We start from the raw sequence: 20,286 nt of genomic DNA, 5'->3' as shown, positions 1-20,286 counted from the left end.
TAATCATGATGGTGATAGTGATATTGAATCGACAGCATTTAGCAGTAAAAGTGATCCATCTTTGGTAGTCTGTGACAATGAAATCCCTGTTACTATTTCTGGTAACTCCGCAAAAAATAATATCAGTACTGAAAATGGCAGCCTCAGAGGCAGAACTTTTCTAAAACATTGTGTAATAACAAAGATGATGTGGCTTACCATACGAAAGCGCTGGCAGGTCGATAGACACACAAACAAACACAATCATACAAAATTCTAGCTTTCGCAACCAACGGTTGCTTCATCAGGAAAGAGGGAAGGAGAGGGAAAGACGAAAGGATGTGGGTTTTAAGGGAGAGGGTAAGGAGTCATTCCAATCCCGGGAGCGGAAAGACTTACCTTAAGGGGAAAAAAGGACAGGTATACACTCGCACACACACCCATATCCAACCATACATACACAGACACAAAATATACATGTATTCAGTATGACAAAAAAGATGACAGAGTTTATTGTTTTGCTGTGTAGGTCTATGTGTGAAAACAAGATTGCCTTGAAAAACTGTTATTATTACTGGTACTATTATTCAAAAGAAATACTATTTTTCACATACAAGCACACTATGCAAAGAGGTCCTTGAAAAATAGCCAGCTAATCAGTATCTTGGTATAGGAAGTTTATGAATTGGCACATTATTTAAATGGTACTGTGATATACCAATAATGCCAGGGCCAACATATTTAAGTTCCTTAACCTTATCTCCAGTACCCTTATGAGTTGGAAATGTATGCTAATTCCTTCTGGATTTTGATGCCTGTCCTTTTTTGAAGACAGAGACTTCCCTTAAGCAAGGATACCTATCAGCTGACTTTAGTCGAAAAATATGCAGCTGTAATGCCAACTACTGTAGGAATTTTCCCCTGAGTGATCCCCCACATTCCCACTACACTATCAACAATAAACTATGCCAATGTCCTCTTCCCATACCTATTGAGTTACAAGCCGTGCCTAGTGGAATGCAAAATTCATTGATAGACTCAAATGGCACCACTGCAATGTGAGGCATACCTTTCACCATCAGTGCCTTCTCAAGACTCATGTTAATATGCCTAACAACAGTATTAAGATGAGGATGATCATGATGCTGAAACAGCCGGATGAGTTACACATTTCTGCCACCAATATGAGTAGCAGTCTTTTCCAGGGCAACTCCTGTGCCCTACTCCTTGTACCAGTTAAGACTATTCCCAGCTCCACCCACAATCACTATTTGATCCTCTTTTGTAAACTTCCTGCATGACTCCCATATGTTACCCATCATGTGAACCAACCCTACAGTAGGCTTTACAGTGCTGGTGACCTGGTACTCACTGTACAACATTTCCTGCAATTGCTGGCCTCACCACTCCCATGAGAACTATCTAACAGCAGAGTCTTCTCCTTTCTATTTGAATTTATATCTGACTTCTTAACTGTGGATATATGCTGCATGTTTCCTACACTTACAGCTGCAAGAGACTGCTCTGCACTAAACTGTAATGTTGGTCAAATACGTTGGTGATACACAAAATGAAATTGTCTGAATATGTCATTCTCTTAGCAGCCTTATAACCAACTGCCACTTCCCAATCCCAGTCCCTTTCTCCCCTTCTGATCCTATCTAGTTCCTAACTTGCATTTCCTGATCTTACACACTTCTGCTCCTCAATTTATTTATGTTTGCTGCATATCCTGCAATTCCAGTACAGGATCTCAACAGAATGCCCCTTGGATTCCTCACTCCATTCAGCTAAATAAAAATACTTTGCACAAATATCACATTATTACTACAGTAAAACAATTTTATAATCTAATGACAGTGATTACAAATTTTACTCTCTAGAAAGAATATAACTATTACTACTGAAGTGTTACTATTTGGTTGGTTGTGTGGTTACACTCCCTGCATGATCTGTCACACTGATGTGTGTGTGTTTGTTTTACCTCTTAAATAATTTCTGATCTCCTTTGTTGAAGTTTATTACTTTTATGATGATTTTACTGTGCAGTGCCACGGGGACATGCTGTCAGGCTTCTTCACCTTTTTATGATGTACAGGTGCTAAAAGAGAGCTTGAATCTATGCAAGCTACTGAATGACAAATGCAGTTCTGCGTGAGCTCTTCCATATTTACAACAAAATCTTAAACTTGATTACAATTTACAGCAAACAATTCTTTGATAATGAATAGTCTTCAGTAAGTCACAACATGTGCATGTAATGCTTGTAATATAGATCACTAAATCAGAAGTAACAATTCTCAGAACTGATTTTCAGCCATTCTGTCATTTTCATTCTTGCCATCCTCTTTTCCTCTGAGACTTCCAATACACCACCAAGCCATGAAGCCAAAGCACAAGCGAGCCACCACAGCATGTTGAGACATGCAATCCCCATTGTGCCTTGCCATGTCTGGAACAGGTGGCTTTTGCACCCCATCTGTACCCATTTTAAACCAAAGTATGTTTCCCACTTTCCAACTTAAAACTATCTAAAATATATTTTCAGTTACTGTGAACATCTATCGTCAGCCTAAGAGGATAAAGGTGTAACATGTATTTCGAAGAATACCATGTTACACTACACTAATCACACTACAACGCAACTACTAATGCTACTACTACAAAGACTTCACATGACTACTTGTCTAAAACAAAAATTTCAAGTGCCCACTGGTGCACTCAGCAAAACAGATTACTACACAGTGGGTGAAGTTTTCAAAAGTTTTATCTACAGCTATTTCACAAGAAACAGCAAGAAATATCATTTGAAAACCTCTAAGATAAATAACTGATTGCAACGCACTAAAAGATTTATCAGTACTTAGCTTTCAGATCTGCTCCAAGACTAACTGCTTGCCATGAGATGTAAACACATTCAGTTGAGAGACTTCAATGCAAAACATAAACACAAGGATAACCGACCATTCAAAACAGTAGCATCATAAGATGAAGATGAGTGTAAATCAACTAATAAATTACTTTTAGAACAAATATTATGACAAGCAATTGTTAAAAAAATGTATCTGGAACCCGAAGTACAAGTCAGAGGTGTAGATTCCTTTTAAAGTGATGTAGACAGCCTTTGAGGCATTTTCACTTCCACTATAAGTGTCTGATCTTAAGACTTCAGTTTGTCATTGCAGTAGCCTGAAAGATTTACAATAGTAAAGGCTAGAATATAGGATGGCAAACTACTGCAGTAATGTTATGAACAAATTCAGAGATGAAAGTCAGGACTTGTGTCAGTGTCTTGAGAAGACCAAAGAGTTCTTCTGTTTGGTTGTAGTCATGGTTAGCTTATACCAAGTCATTATTATTTTGCACATGATCTACTGTAGAGTGAAATATTCTTTCTGGATTTTAAGAAACAACAAATAACAATAAAATTCAAAGAGCACTTCTCATATTGAAACCAGTCACTGCAGAACAATATACCACAACAAAAGAGAATCAAAACTGCATAGAGGATATTTGAGGGCATTTCATAAACCTCTGATTGGCTATTAAATGTAAACAAGTAATTGTAGCTTTAAAGCATTTTGTGGTTGGAAAAGAAGACTCTGGAGGTCATGTTGTGCCAGTCAGCTGTCTGTTTTGTTTGACAGTGTGTAGCAGCAAGTGACTGAATTGGATAATATTATAGAGCCACCCACCAATTCTGAGATACTTTCTGCCATTCCCTTTCTGCAAGCAGTAGGAACCAATGCTATTGAGATTCATCATTAGTTGTGTTGTGTGTATGGGGATGGGGTTATGAGTGAGAAAGCGATGCAGAAAATTCAAGGCTGGTCACACCGATATGGCTGATGAAAGTAGTTGAGGAAGACATTCAGATGTGATTGATGAACACATTAAACAACTTGATGAAATTGTATGTGATATCAGTTTACAGTTTCTGAAATTTCTGAACATTTGTCTCAGATTTTGATAACAACACTCTTTAACATTATCACATAAAATTATGTTACTTTTAAGCCTTAAGCATGGTGTGTTCTGAAATTTCTAACTGATACGCACAAATCTGAAAGAATGGGTTCAGCTTTGACATTTCTTCAGCATTACTATTTAGAGGGGAAGGAATTTCTGAGTAGGGATGAGACAGAGGTGCAGTATCTGAACTCAGACTAAGGAACAGTTCAAACAGTGGATGCACTATCAGTCTCTCAGTATACTCAAGAAATTCAAGCAGACACTGTCAAACTGCAATATGTTGGTTACAGTTTTTTGAAATTGCAAAGGAAATCACAGGTTTATTGTTACTCTTACAAAACTTCAAAGGTGAATCCAAAATAAATAGTGTGTGATGATTACTGAATGAATCCTTCTCCTTCACAACAATGTATGGCCCCAAACTGCAAATTGAATGAAAGAAAACTCAGAATTTTTTACTGGAAAATTTTTCAACATCCTCCCTATAGCCCAAACATGGCGCCAAGTGACATAGATGTCTTCCCCAGGACAAAGGCCTGGCTTGCTGCTTAGTACTTCATGACCAACAGTGGCCTCATGGATGCTATCAATGACTGATTGAAGTGTTGGGCAACACCATTCTTTGATGGAGAAATAAAGAAGCCAGTGTTATGGTATGGTAGGTTTGTAACTATGAGGGGAAATTATGTCAACATGTGAGAAAAGATTGTAGATAAAAGAATTTATATATTTTTTTCTGTTTTTAATAGCCAGTTGGAAGTTAAGTTATGAATAGCCCTTGTAAGTGGGGAGGGTGGGGCAGGGGAGAAGGAGAGGGGGGGGGGGGAGGAAGCAGTGAAGCCCTGAGTTGACAAAGGAATAGAGACAGGGCATGATACTGAATTACAAACTCATTGGTAGTTTTCTTAAGATACAACAAACTTCATCAAATCTTGAATATGCTTATCATGACATGGGAAGAGTATGACAAATGATAAGATAATGAAGGAGGTGATAGATTCCATTTGGTAGAATGAAAGGGCAACCAAACTGATGAATATATGCATTAACCTTGACAACATGCTTATTGAAGAATGGATCAGAAACTCAAGAAAATTGTTAGGGCATGGAGGGCTGGAAGAAGATAAGACATGGAGCAGTTATGTATGTTACCTAAATCAAAACATAAACAATCTGTACACCTGCAAATGAACATTAAACTGGGAGAAAACTGAAAGCTGTTATAATTTTCCATGTTTGCTTAAGAGTCTTAATGGCTTTAGATACAAGTATCATAGCAATGATTTAGCATCAACAATTTCCTGTAGCTTTTTTCACAGATTAATATCTTTGTTTCAATTTTTTAGATGGTAACAGCTACAGGCGCCCAACAGTCCTCCTTGTCTACAACCCAGTGCATGATATGCATGTCCAAATAATTATGGGTGTTGTGAAACTTATGACTCACTGTTGTGGAATTGATGTGTTGTTTGCTGACACTGATATAGCAAAATCAAAAGAAAAGGTGAGTATCAAATGGAAATTAATACTAGATCTGTACATGTCATTTCTGTGATACATATGAATGTTCACAACTGAAAACAACTGTACCTTCAGTGTGACTGTAGAAGAATAGTTTTAATGATAACTGTCATTCTACATCACATGAGTTACTTAATGTTTTGTACCATCATTGCAGCTCCATTGCATTATTTGCAGTTAATTTGTTCATTAAAAAATTTAGAGTATTAAAAATATCAGTCAATCAAATTTTGCTTAATTTTCTAACTTCTTTTACCATGTATGCTATGGGTTCATCTTCTGGAGACATTTACGAATACCAAAGTATTCCTTGTTGTCTGGATAAGTGTGTAGAGTGTCTCAGGGAACTCATGTCATAGTCTTTTAAAGCAATCTGAGGTACTGACAACTGCTTCCAAGAATATATTGAATCATTTAGTTAGTGACAATGTTCATTACCAGATGCATGAAAGGTGCCATGATCACTACACGTGATAAAACATGAGAGCTATATTTCATCCTATAGGATCTTCTACACAATATCAAATGTTGAAAAAAATACTTCATTTAAAAATAATCTTTAAACACTTTTGGTTGCTAGTTCAATTTTTCATCAACTATTAGGAGGTAGACTATGCTACATAATTTTTTCCATGTTTCTCATTCCAGTAGCACATTTGTTAAGCTATTTGAAGCATGAATTTCACTGTGTGTAAATAAACCTCTGCTCTGCACATTAATACTTCAATAATGTTCTATTATTTGTCATTCCACTTTGTATCATACTCATAATAATGGAATTATGGAAACTATATTCAATATAGGACAAAATTCAGATACCTAAATGATAAACAGTAATGTGCTGAGAATCCAGTGTGGCTATATATAAGGTTAACAACTTGCTCTGACACATGTTACAAGGAAACAAGTGTACAAGGGTAGGGGCATATTAATTGTTGACAGTTTAAATGTACAGCAAACAACTTTCATTTATTTATTTACTCATGTATTTCATCTTGTAAGATTAGGGACGTCAAGTCCTTTATTATGTCTAACGAGACATCCTCAGTGAGTACCCATTGCAGTTTCTGTGGTACGTGAGCAGTATGTAATGATGATAGTAATAATAATAATAATAATAATAATAATAATAATAATAATTGTGACAAAATGTATAGTGATGTATGTATGTAATTTAAGAATATCAATCTTATTACCAGTAAGCAATTTCCTCATTACATTTTGTCAAATATGAGTAGCCACATGTAGTAGAAGTGAATGACGAACAGTACAGAAGGAATCAGTGTGAAGAAGAAATTGACTGGTCAGAAGAAGAGCAAGGAATATTAGGGTAACATGATCTCTCAGGTTTTCTTGGTGCAGTTCATTAGTAGTGCACTTCTGCATGTTCTGTAAAATTGTTGTTTCCATTTTACCAACAATATTGTGGTGGCAGATCCAGCTGTGCTCTACAGGTGCTGCGAGTATTGCTGTTGTATGTACTCACTGCCTGGAATCCTCCAGTCTGTGAGCTATTGTTGGTCTCACACCATTATTTATAGCTGAATTTGATTCCTGACACCTATTTTGCCCTTTGACGTTCTTTTATTTTTCAGATCTCATACTGATATTCTGTGTAACATTAATTCTCTCAGCATTTTCTATCTCTGGTGAATATGATGGCTGGCCAGCTTTTATACCTAACATCATTAAAGGTCTTAAAACATGAGCAGCAGTGCCACTACAGCTCTACTGCCTTCCTAAGGTACACAATGAAGCTATTCCTCTAAGACTCATAGTTAGTAATATTGGTGCACCTATATACCTGGAAAAATACCTGAAATAGGTTCTCAGGGTATATGTGGGGAAGTGCAAACACCACATCTGCTCCTCCACTGATTTTGTAAACTGCTGTAGTCAACTGCAGTCTGAGGATACAGATATTATGCTCAGTTTCAATGTAGTCTCCCTCTTTACAAGAGTTCAACTTTCTGATTCTTTGGAACTAACCTCAGAAAAATTTGACGACTGTGTAACAGAACACAATATATAGATCTATGGAACGAAAAACTAATCGAATCTTATCTCTAATCTAACATTTTATATGTGTTGTGACATCTACTTATTTACCATTTGACAAAAAATATTATGAACAAACTGATGGCATAGGATTGGGTAGTTAGTTATTGCATGTTGTGATGAACCTATTCATGAACTGCTTTGAAGCACTATAATCCGCCAAGTTGAAACCAATGTGTTTCTATTGGTACATAGATGACACGTAAAAAGTGTGGCCACATGGTGCAGAAAAGATTAAAGAGTTCCTGGAGCATTTAAATTCCACACATTTTAATATTAAATTCATGAAGGAAGTTGAAACAGAAGGCTAAGTATCCTTTGCTCAATGTGTTAGTTAAGAGAAGAACAGTAGGATCCTTCGGTCACAATGTATAGAAAAAACCTATACACATTGACCTCTGTCTCCATGTCTTGAGGCATCACCATCCATCACAAAAAAATTCAATACTAAAAACTCTGATGACAAAGAATTACAACACCTAAATATAGTGTTACGGAAGAATGGGTACTCAGATCATCAAACTGAATAGGTGAGGCAGTCAAAATCAAGAATGCCTGAGAGAAGGGTTGAAACTGAGACTGAGGAAGAGAATTCAAAAATTGATTATCTGCTTTCTGCTGGCCTAAAATCCAGCAAAATTGTAAATTGGTAGACTCCTACAGACACATGGCATCCATTGTATTTCACCCCCTTCAGATAAGACAAAAAGTATTCTGTATAGTGTTAAAGATGATCTATGTCTCCAAAAACTGGTTGTGTATTGCATTCCATGTGAATGGGCACATCTTACGTTTGCAGACTATCAGAACAGTCAAGCAGAGATGCAAGGAATGTCAAAGACATATTCAGCCAAGTAAATTAGATGTCACCAAACACTGCCTTGTAATAGTCATGAAGTATGATGAGACCAATACTGCAGTGCAAATGCAAGCTTCTGGTACAGCATAATTAAGGAGTCTGTCAAAATAAAGAAAATAAATAGGGATGGAGGTTTCAATTTAAATTTATTAAAATCTTGGCAAACACATCCACTATAGTTGGAAAACACTGAATGAATTTACATTTCACATAATATCAGTACGAGCTCTTAAAAACAAAAGAGCAACAAAGGGTGTAGTGTGTATCAGAAATCAAGCTGAGCTATAAATAGTGGAGTAAGATCAATAGTCTCATTGGAATCCAGACAGTGAGTACACATAACAACAAAACTCACAGTACCTGAAAAAGATGGGTAGGTCACTTATCAAAATATTGAGCATGAAATGGAAACAACCATCTTGAAGAACAAAGGGAAGCATGCCAGGAATATTAGGGTAAAATTAGCAGAAAGATGGAAAGAAGAAAATAGAAAGCAATGAGAAAAGTATAGTGAGGGAAGCTATACCAATTATTAAAAAAATGAAGCTTTAATCTTCTCTTGAATGCAGATAGGTTCTGGATAAGACACAGGTTACAGGATAATTTGTTCCACAGGTGTGTGGCTGAAAAGGAGAAGGAAATGGAGAAAGAGTTAGTGTTATGCAAAGGTGCAGCCAAGATGCTAGATGTATTTTATCTTTTATTGTACTTATAGTATGATGACAGAAGTCTGATGTATTAGAAGAGGTTTTGAACACACCAATGACTAGGAAACTGATGAAGGAAATAGAGCATTTGAAAATCATGCCATCTACCAATTAACATCCATCCAACTGAGCATAGGAAGGTCTGATATAATCCACAGATATCTTATGTGAGCATTCATTTCCGGATGGTGCCATGTGGAGTTTTCCTTATCAGTGCCATGTCGAACTATATGACAGTGGTAAATACTAAGCAAGACTAAAAACTGGACATATTTTTCTTAATGTTTGTATTTTATGAAGATAGGAGAGAGATTTTCTTTTACCTGCATAAATTTGTCCATTCCAGTTTAGATGCTCATCCAAGATTACTCCTGTTTCTTGAAATGTTTACTGGCTACCATTGACAAGAATAGAAGGGCCTTACACAAAAATATTGACTAATCAACTTTTGATGAGATGTGAGGATGACCTGTGACTTCTTAGGGTTTAGTTCAAGACCCATGGTTTGTACTTTTCATAGAGAAAGATTGCGATTCACACTTGATCGAGCGGCAGTAATTTTCTTAGTGCTGGTGCTTGTGTACAATTGGATACCACCAGCACTTGAGTAGTTAAGAGAGTAAAGCACTCATGAAATATTGATATAGAATTAGAAAAGCAGTGGTCCAGAGTTTGAACTTTTAGCAATTCCAGTGACCACAGTTAGTGGGTTAGATTCATTTTCCATGGATCATTTTGCACGATAAATCATAAAGACGTTTTCTTGTGATGAGTTCTCTGACCGACAGATGACTCTTTGACATCTCCTTTTGAGGTACCTGTCAAAATATAGTATTGCACTGTTTGAGAAATTAAGTTGTTTCATTTTAATAAGTAATATGTCAAATTGAGCACATCAAATGCCTTCCTGAGGTTAATCAGTGTTAAAATTATAAATTATGACTTTACATCTGTCAAAGACATTTTTGATGTCAGTCACTTTGATTATGCAGGTGCCACACTGTGGTGTTTTCAAAGCCTGATTAGTATTTTTCATGGATGTTATAAGTTTTAAGGTAATCTCTCAGCTATTCATGAACAGTTTACTCCAAGGCTGGTAGTGTTTCTGAGTTATTGGCTGAATCAAGCTTTGCTTCCACTCAGTAGGAGGTGTACCACTAATAGGACAGAGAATGAAGATGTTTGTTAGAACTGACATACGGTAATAATGTAAAACAATGTTTTTAATCATGTGTGTGCTTACTCCATATTTAACTAGTACCTCCAAAGGGATTCTCACATGGTTGCTTTCTATACTTTGTGTGTAGAAACATATTTTACAGAAAATATATCTTTTTAGATGATATTATTTTGCAATTGATATTTTATCACAACTTGAGAATTGACTGCTGTTGAGAAAAAAATAATTTAATTCAGCTGCAGGGGCTTGGGTGTTGCCTTTTCTATCCTGAAGGGAAATGACCTTAGGGAAATGGCAACAAGGGATGGGAAGGATTATCTGATATGTGTACACAGGGGCTTCATTCAAAATATCGAATAGACTGTGCAGGCACTGATTGAGGAAAAGAGGTGCAACCTGCTACAGATTAAGGTATATGTTGGAAAACAAGATGCCTGTCATATCTAATCTGAAGTCCAACTTGGATCATTCCAATGACTGGCAAAGAGAATTGAGAAGATCAGCACATTCGTGGAATTTCAGTGAAGCTCACAATCTACTCAATTGTCCCCAGAACTGATTGTGGCTCATTGGTTCTGAGTTAAATGGAAAGTTAGAACCAGAGACATCAAAAGTTCTGTGACAAATTAGGCAATGAATTTCGTGAATGGAATAACAGAGGAGAAAATTGTAAAGTCCCCCTAAATTGGCCGTGGTTGCACAACACATCAGAGACTGCTACCTGAGGAGCTGACTGTGTGTGGAGTGCACAGAAGGGTTTCTTAGATTTGAGCACTCTCTGTCTGATCCAGAGCATGACAGTTGCAGGAGACTCTGAAATATCAGTGTAAGACCAAAAGAAATGCCCCCCCCCCCCCACACACACACACGCACTCACATAAAAGAGACTATCATAATCCTTGTCATCAGCTACCAAAGCAGTTGCAACAAAGATCCAGACTTTGAAGCACCTGTAAAAAGCAGTGAAGCTGGCTAAAACTGAGAATTAACAGAAGTGACATTTTTGGTTTAAATATGAGTGCATATTGAAAGGGTAGGATAGTGGAAAACGGGTATGATGTATTTGTTGCAGTGGACAGGAAAAACAAATACACCAAGACAGAAACTGAAGCTGCTTGCAAGATAATTTGGGCCAGATTCAGTATTGAGGGTGGGCAAAAACTTACAATTCAGTTCTCTCATAGATCACTAAACACACTCACAGCGGTAACAAGAAACCTTAGAAAAAATCTCAGCTTGCTAGTACATAATTTCCCCAATCATATTGCTGTCGTTGAAGGAGACTTTAAGCTCCAACAGTTGATTGGGCCAATAAGATTTTTGTAAGTGATGAGTGTGACAAGATATTCTGCAATATAAAATGATACACTCTCTCTGAACACTATTTAGAGCACAATGTTCAGGAGCCCACCCATGGAAGAAATATATTACATCTTTATTATTATTATTATTTTGAGCTTTTCCTCATTACAGAGGCTTATCTCCAACATAATAATTTACTTGGAAATTACAATACAACAATAAACGTTCTTAAACTATATTCTCTAAATATTTCTCCAGGTGTTTCGATCTTGTGTGTCTTCTTCCTCTGCGCCCATTCTCCTCATTGTATGCTGTACATTTTGGAGCCAGGTGGTCATAGGTCGTCTTCTTCTTCTCCCCTCCGGTTCCCACTCCAGTATCAATTTTGGTATTCTGGTTTTCTCCATTCATTGTACATGCCCGTACCACTGTAATTTCTTTCTATCCATTACATCATATATTCTTTCTTTTATTTCCATTCTCCTTATTACTTCGGTGTTCCTTATCTTTTCTTTCCTGGAGATTCTTGCCGATCTTCTCTAAAAGTCCATCTCTAGAGCTTGTAATTTTTTAATGTGCTTCATGTTAATTGTCCAGGTCTCCGTTCCATACAGAACCACACTCTCTAATATGGATTTGTATATTAATTTTTTAGTTATGCTCATTACATTCCTGCTCCATAAGACTGAGTTAAGCATCCCAATGACCCTACGTCCTCTACTAATTCTTTTATTGATTTCTGACTCTGATTTTCCCTCGATTTCTAAAATGGATCCCAAATAACAGAAAGTGTTTATCTTTTTGATTTTCTTTCCTTCAATGTATAGCTCATCTGAATTATTAGTCAAGTATTCTGTTTTTTGGTAATTAATCTTCAAACCCCAAGTTTTGTTTGCTACTGCTAGTTGATTGCACATATAGTTAGCATCCTTCCCGTCTTGTGCTACGACTACTTGATCATCAGCAAATAATAAATGATGTAGGTAAACTCCATCTCTTATTTCTAATCCCATACTATTACATTTATGAGACCATGTTCTAAGGCTAATATCTATATAGATTTTAAATAATGATGGTGACATGGGACAGCCCTGTAAAAGGCCTTTGCTTGTTCTAAATTTCTGTGAAAGTTTATTACCAACTTTCACTTGGCAAATGTTATCTTTATACATCTGTTGTATTATTTTAATCAAGGAAGGGTTTATGTTTGCCACATGTAGTGCTCTCCAAAGTAATTTTCTTGGAACAGTGTCATACGCTTTTTCTAGAGCTATGAAAATTAATCCTGTATTTTTTGATTTTTCCTTATGTTTCTCCAAAATATGTCGTAATGTGAAAATATGGTCTACACATGATCTCCCAGCCGTGAATCCACATTGTTCTTCTTGGTTCTAAAATTTTTTTCCAGTTTGTTTTTAATTACTTTCACGAAAATTCTCATTAATGTGTTTGTAACACAAATTCCTTGATAGTTTGAACAAATTTTGTGATCCCCTTTCTTAAATATTGTATTAATGTAACCTAGCTTCATCTCGTTGGGTATTGAATCTCCATGTATCATTTTGTTGAAGAGCTGTGTTATCAGTTTCACAATTTTGTCACCACCATATTTCAGACACTCCAGATTGATATTGCCTGGTCCCGGTGATTTACCATTCTTTCCTGTTCTCAATGCCTGAAGTACTTCACTTTCTAAAATCTGGATCTCATCATCTTCATGTCCTTTATCTTCCCCTGTTCCTTCTTCTAGATATTCTTCTCTGTCCTCATTTAATAATTTTTGGAAATACTCTTCCCATTCCTTTTGTGTTTTCAGTTGGAGATTAGTTTTGCTTTTCGTATCCTGTTGAAGCCCTTTCAATACTGACCATGCTTCTTTTGCTCTCCCAAATCCTAATTTGCTATTCACCTTGGCACATGTTCTTTCCCATGCTTCATTTTTTGCCATCCTTATTTTTTTCATAACTTTATTCTTCTTTTCCTTGTATATTGATCTTGTTTCTTCTGATTTATCATTCAACCACTGAAGGAACGCATTTCGTTTTTCCCTAACGAGGACCTCTAGTTCCTCTGACCACCACTCTGCTGCACGGTTGTGGTTGCTATCTTCTTTACCCAACACCTCTGTTGCTATGATTTTCACATTAGCTTTTATATAATCATATCCACAAATAAACTTGAACTCTTTGTAATGCTCACATTGCAAGTTGTATTATTGACCATGATTCAGTTGTAGCAGCAGTGACTAGAAAAATAAAAAGAACAACTAAACCAAGGGGAAAGATTTACAAGTTCAGTAAACTAGATAAAAAGATAGTAATATCAAGTCCCATAGTGTAGTTTAAAAGACAGCTCTGGGTAAGAGCATGTAGAGAAACTCAATTCAAATTTAGAAGAATAGTTGACCAAGCTCTGGATAAATGTGTACCTTATAAAATGGTTAACAATTGGAGAGATCCTCCTGTATACAGTTTTCATAAATAAAATCCTAAAGATAAAGTGACTAGTCCACAAGCGGCATAAAACAATGCATAGGGATATGATGCTATATGTTTGTCTGTCAGATGGACAATGTGTGAAGCCTTAAGTGACTAGTGGAGCAGAATCTTACAAAAAGAGCTCTAACAAAACCCAAAGAATGTGCAGTTATATGTTAAGGTGGTCCAGAATGAGACACTCATAGATGACACAAGAAATAAAACTGAGGGCAGCAAAACAAACATTGTAATACGGAACTCCATTTATGTGTTCCTTTACAAAAGGAAATCTAGAAATACTGCCCCAGTTTAATTCTTGAATCTTTGCAAAATGAGTTATATACAGAGTAAACTCTAAATCCACTGACAAAATGTCAGAGATTGTTTGGTATAGTTTTTGAGCTTTTGGTGATATGGGACCTGTGGTCTCCAGTGGCTTATGGAGGAGTAATTGCATTTTGTTTGCTGGAGTAATTGCATTGCATTTGATTTCTTACCTCCATCTCCAGTGTTTCACATAGAAACAGTAACTGTGATGAAGTATCATATAGTCTACACTTATGGACTTCTTTCCCTGCATCCACCATGTACAGGTGTTTCTTGAAATTCCTATGGCCACTCATTCAACCTGCCATGAGTTTAATCTGCCTCCTCTTCAAGCTCAGGATTATAAAAGTTCTCTTTAATCATGGTTGCATCATTAATTAGCTTTTCACATTTATGTTTTGGGCTTTTAGTCCAAAGTTCTGTTTGCTGCCTCCCAATCTGTCTACATAATTTAGATTTTACTATTACCTTAACAATGATTTGGACAGCAGGTTCTGGTCCAACAAATACACTACACACAATGAGAGTTTCACTCTGCAGCGGAGTGTGTGCTGATATGAAACTTCCTGGCAGATTGAAACTGTGTGCTGGACTGAGACTCGAACTCGGGACCTTTGCCTTTCGCGGGCAAGTGCTCTACCAACTGAGCTATCCAAGCACGACTCATGCCCCATCCTCACAGCTTTACTTCAGCCAGTGCCTCGTCTCCTACCTGAAAACTTTACAGACGCTCTCCTGCGAACAGTTTCAAATACACTATAGTCATTCTCCTTGCCCTAGCAGGTCCATCTCTCATTCATTGCCACTAATTCCTGTGTTACTAGAGATCCATATCACATTTACCCTGTTGCTTTCCCCTAGCCGCACAAGGATTTCACAGCACTCTGTGATGATCATTGAACTCATTACAGGTGTAACAGAAATTTCAGAACTGCTTGGCTGTCTGAATTGTTGCGGTGAGATCATTCATAGGAAAAATAAGGTACAAGATATTTCCAGTCAGAATAGTGTCATCACACAGTCCTTGGTACTGGAATCTCAGTCCACCAGAACATACACATATAAGGTAAGCTCACAGACTACCATACAACTGAGTGTTACTTACAGGAAACTAGAAATTCTTGGCATGGCCAGACATTATTGCAAACATTGTACAAGCTTAACAAGGCAACTTCACATCAACCATATGCTTTCGTAAGAGGTTACAGTTATAATGCAACTTCAACATATCTGTCAAATTCATAGATGGCAAAGGTAATCATACAACTGTCCAACATGCAAAGCATATTGCTGTATAGAACCAGAGGACAGAATGTACGATCAAGTCTGCAACACAGTTTAAATTACTCTGTCAGGACATGATCTGTAAATGGTAACTAGGAAATTTTGATGCACTCACACCAAGACACAGTACCTGTTTCAATCAGAAGCATATATGGGTTAATTCCGTGTTTCAGACTTGAGTAAACAGATTGTAGTCACTGCAGGCTGCACCTCCTCCAGCCTCCACACTGCTGCAGGCTCAGTGTATGTGAGTGGCCAATAAACATTGTTGTTAGTTGCATCAAATATTTTCCTAAGTATTTTTCATTGTACTTTTTCTAGTTGTCTGATACGTGTATGCCCTAGGATTAGTGTGGCCTCTGCTGCGTATAGTATCTCGGGGAGCTCCACCATTTCGTAGTGGCATAATTTGGCTTTTTGTGAGATAGACTTCTTGATGTAATGATGCCACACTACTTTGTATGCCTTGTCCAGTTTAGTTTTTCTTTCTTCATTTGAGTCTCTGTTATGTCCACTCGTTTGCAGTGTTTCACCAAGGTATTTGAAGTTTGCCATTTTGTAAATCATGCCGTACTTTGTGTTCAGAGATGAGAGTTTCTCTGTGCTCATAAACTGTGTCTTTTTGTAAGGAATCTGTAGTCCTGTTTTGGAAGCAATTTTGTGTAGTTTTTCAATAGCATCTTTTGTTTCATTTATACCTTTTGTGACAATTGCCAAATTGTCTGCCAAAGCCAGGCATTTAATCTGTAGGTTTCCTAAGCTTATACCCTGTTGTGATGTTTCCCATTCTTTTATTACCTTATATAACACTAGATTGAAAAGGAGAGGTGAGAGGCCGTTGCGAATTTCAAAGGGCTCTGATAGTTCCCCACAGAACTTTACTTTGGAGGTCATATTGGTCAAGGTTTGGTCTATGATAGTCCATGTTTTGTTGTCTACTTTGTATTCTGCTAGAATTTTGAAGAGAGTTTTCCAGTCGATAGAGTCATAGGCCTTTCTGAAGTTGACAAAGGTAATGATCAGGTTCTGTTTGTGTTGTAAAATCATTTTTGGGTTCCAATTTGTTCCACACAAGACCGCCCTTTACGGAAACCTGCTTGCTATTCCCCAATAAAGTGGTCAGTCTGGCATTCTAGTCTGTTTATTAAAGCTTTATAGAGGGTCTTGTATGTGACCGGTAGTAGAGATATTCCTCTGTAGTTGTTCAGGTCAGTCTTGTCACCTTTTATGTGTAGTGGGTGTATCAGGTCAGTTTTCCAGTCACCAGGAATTTTCATGGTCTTCCAGATATCTTCCAAGATCCTGTGGATGTCTTTGGTGAGTTCTGGGTCTTGTAACTTCCAGATTTCCATGATGATGCCATCTTCTCCTGGTGCTCTATGATTCTTGAGTGACTTGATTTCTTTAACTTCTTCTAGAGTTGGAGTTTCACTATCTGGATTGTACGTGCTTGTTTCTGTCATCATTTCTTCCATAGGGGGGTCTGTGTTGAGGAGTTTTTCAAAGTACTTGCCAGAATGTCACAATTGTTTTTGGTATTGGTTTCTATGGTTCCATCCGGTCTTCTGAAGCACAAGTTGGGTGGTTGATATTCAGTCATATTTTCTCTGAATGCTCTGTAGAAGTTTCTTGTATTGTTCTTCGTGAAGTCCGATTTGATCTCCGTCAGTCGCCGTTTATCATACTGTCGTTTTTCACTGCGAATGATTTTGCTCGATTGTTTCTGTGTTTTCAGGAAGTTCATACAATTCTCTTGGGATTTATGGCTACTAAATTTTTTCCATGCACTGATTCATTGGTCAATAGCTTGGTCACATGTGTGGTTTCACCAACGGTTTTTCCTTGTACGCTATGCTTGTGCTAGTTTCATGGCCTATCAGATTCTTACTGAAAGTTGTGTCCAGTCTGTCATTTTCTCCATTTTGATTTTGTCTAATATTTATGTCTGGTTTAAAGTAAAGTATTCTGGATCTGGTCTAACAATTTTGTTCTTCTGGAGCTTTTTATTGGGAAAAAGACGAATCCTGATCTGTTGTAGGTGGTGGTCTGAGTTGAAGTAGCCTTTATGTGTGTCTATGTTCAAAATTTCTTTTTGTGAGTCTTTCTGGACTATTACATGGTCGATTTATAGTTCATGCTTTCTGCTGGGGAATTTTCATGTGGTAAGTTCCCGTGTTGGTTTCTTGAATTTTGTTGACATAATGCCGAGTTCGTGGGTTTTGAAAAAGTCTATCAGGTGTTTTCCATTTTTGTTTGTGTCCTTGTGTGGAGTATGTTTTCCTGTGGTACATCTTTTCTTTTCTGAGTTTACCGTTGAAGTCTCCCAGTATTATTCTGACTCTATGTGCAGGAGTTTTCCTGATAGTTTCTTCCATTGTTGTCCAGAAGTCATCAATTTCGTCTGCGTTTGTCCTGTTGTAGTCATTAGTCGGTGCATGTGCATTGATTATTGTGTAGGATTTGTTGGCTGATTTCACTGTGATGGTGCTGATTCTTTCGTTTGGTGATGAAAAGTTGATTATGCTGTCCGTGATGGACTTGTATACTGCAAATCCTGTGCGAAAAAGCCATAGGTTTTTCAGTTGTCTCGATGGTTTTCCTTTGTATATTCTAAAGTTCTCCATGTTGAAATGGTCTTCATCTGTGAATCATGTTTCTTGCAGTGCACATATTTTGATTTGAAATTTTTTGAGAGTATCTGTGAGTTGTTTAATCTTTCCTGTCTTCATCAGTGTGTTCACATTGAGTGTGCCGATGTAGTGTTTGCATTTGGTCATGAGGGAGTTTGAGATGCTCCAATTCTACTCATGATGTCTGTGAGCCCCTGAAATCCAATGCTCATGACGGTCCCAGTCTATTGACTGGGGCCCGGGGTAATGAGATTTTTCTTGTTGTACCATCATGATGTTTAGTAGTTAGATATATGACATGCTGCCAAGTACAACCTGACTTTCCAGATCAGGAGGTTGGTTGAGGCTGCCACTGACATGTGGAGCAGATGCCTTATTATTATTGTTGTTGTTGTTGTTGTTGATGATGGAAATGTGGAAACATGATGTCCATTACTATTAGGAAAAAAGAGTAATTCTTAAATGAGTGTTACACAATTAGCAGTGTCAATATGAGTCACGCAGAACAAAAGCTGTAAGAGACGTGATGCATGTTAGGTGGAACAGCCTGCTGTGACTAATGACAAGTTTATACTGTATGTGCTGTTCACCAGACACTGACTAGCTGGTAATGGAGTAATGCACCTGTGACAGACTCCATGTACATCCATACACATATCGTAGTTTCTTCTTCTGTAATCCTAAAACAGTGTGGCAGATGTATGACATGCACAAACGACGAATATGTGAATATGGTTCTAGTCCTCGGTGCATTTGATAACTGGGCTGGTGTTTCTGCTCACGATTTTTCTGCTAGCTATTCTGGTTGACATCATCCAGATAAAAATGTGTTTCATCATCCTTCACCTTCAAGAGACAGGTCCTCTTCTTCCACCATTGCATGACGGAGGTCCTCCACAGACTCGCCGTACTCCAGCTTCTGAGGAAGCTATTCTGGAAGTCGTACACAAAGAACCCAGCAGAGTACATTTATCATAGCAATGCAGCTTGGTGTCTCACAACACATGGTCGTTGATGTGCTGTGTGAGCATGGGCTGCACTCCTATCATTTTTCTTTAACACAACACCTGCATCCTGTAGATGTTGTCTGTGGATGCAATTTGGTGAATGGTTCCAGCAACAATAGTAAGCCAACCACAACTTCATAAACAGTACAATATAGTCAGAAGAAGCAGCACTGACTTGTGACAGTGTCTTCAGTGTGCACAGTGCCCACCATTGATGTGACATTAACCCGCACTTCACCCACAACTGTGAAGTTCACTTTGGCATTAACCTCTGGGGTGGAAATTGGGAGATGGGAATTTGGGTCCCTGCTCATTGCCTGACCGGTTGACTGATTGTGCATTCCACTCAAGCTGTTTGCCCAATGCACTAGAAGATGTACAACTTCATGTTTGGCAGAGGTTCTTCCAACATGATGGTGCACCTCCACACTTTGGAATTAATGTGTGACAGTATTTAGACAGAACATTTCCAGGAAAATGGCTTGGATGGGGTGGTCCAGTTGTATGGCCTCCTCGTTCATCTGACCTAAATCACCTGGATTTCTTCCTGTGTGTTCTACTTCACTGACACGTGGAAGAACTGACAATGCATGTTTGTGCTGCTCTTGTACAGGGTGTTTCAAAAATGACCGGTATATTTGAAACGCCAATACAAACTAAACGAGCAGCGATAGAAATACACCGTTTGTTGCAATATGCTTGGGACAACAGTACATTTTCAGGCAGACAAACTTTCGAAATTACAGTAGTTACAATTGTCAACAACAGAAGGCGCTGCGGTCTGGGAAACTCTATAGTACGATATTTTCCACATATCCACCATGCATAGCAATAATATGGCGTAGTCTCTGAATGAAATTACCCGAAACCTTTGACAACGTGTCTGGCGGAATGGCTTCACATGCAGATGAGATGTACTGCTTCAGCTGTTCAATTGTTTCTGGATTCTGGCGGTACACCTGGTCTTTCAAGTGTCCCCACAG

The 20,286-nt window shown here is 37.7% G+C and overlaps 1 protein-coding gene across 9 annotated transcripts in view; it reads left to right on the top strand.

Moving 5' to 3' along the window:
* LOC126236662 (uncharacterized) overlaps window positions 1-20,286 on the top strand; it is a 295,980-nt gene that overhangs the window by 252,075 nt on the left and 23,619 nt on the right. For all 9 annotated transcript variants that reach the window (XM_049946131.1, XM_049946135.1, XM_049946136.1 and 6 more), the window contains one exon: window positions 5,298-5,455. In XM_049946131.1, the coding sequence (XP_049802088.1) occupies window positions 5,298-5,455 (158 nt within the window). The remainder of the gene's footprint in view (window positions 1-5,297; window positions 5,456-20,286) is intronic.

This window comes from Schistocerca nitens, chromosome 2 (assembly GCF_023898315.1).
Source record: "Schistocerca nitens isolate TAMUIC-IGC-003100 chromosome 2, iqSchNite1.1, whole genome shotgun sequence".
Taxonomy (NCBI): Eukaryota; Metazoa; Arthropoda; class Insecta; order Orthoptera; family Acrididae; genus Schistocerca; species Schistocerca nitens.
This window is presented reverse-complemented; position numbering and strand designations above follow the sequence as displayed.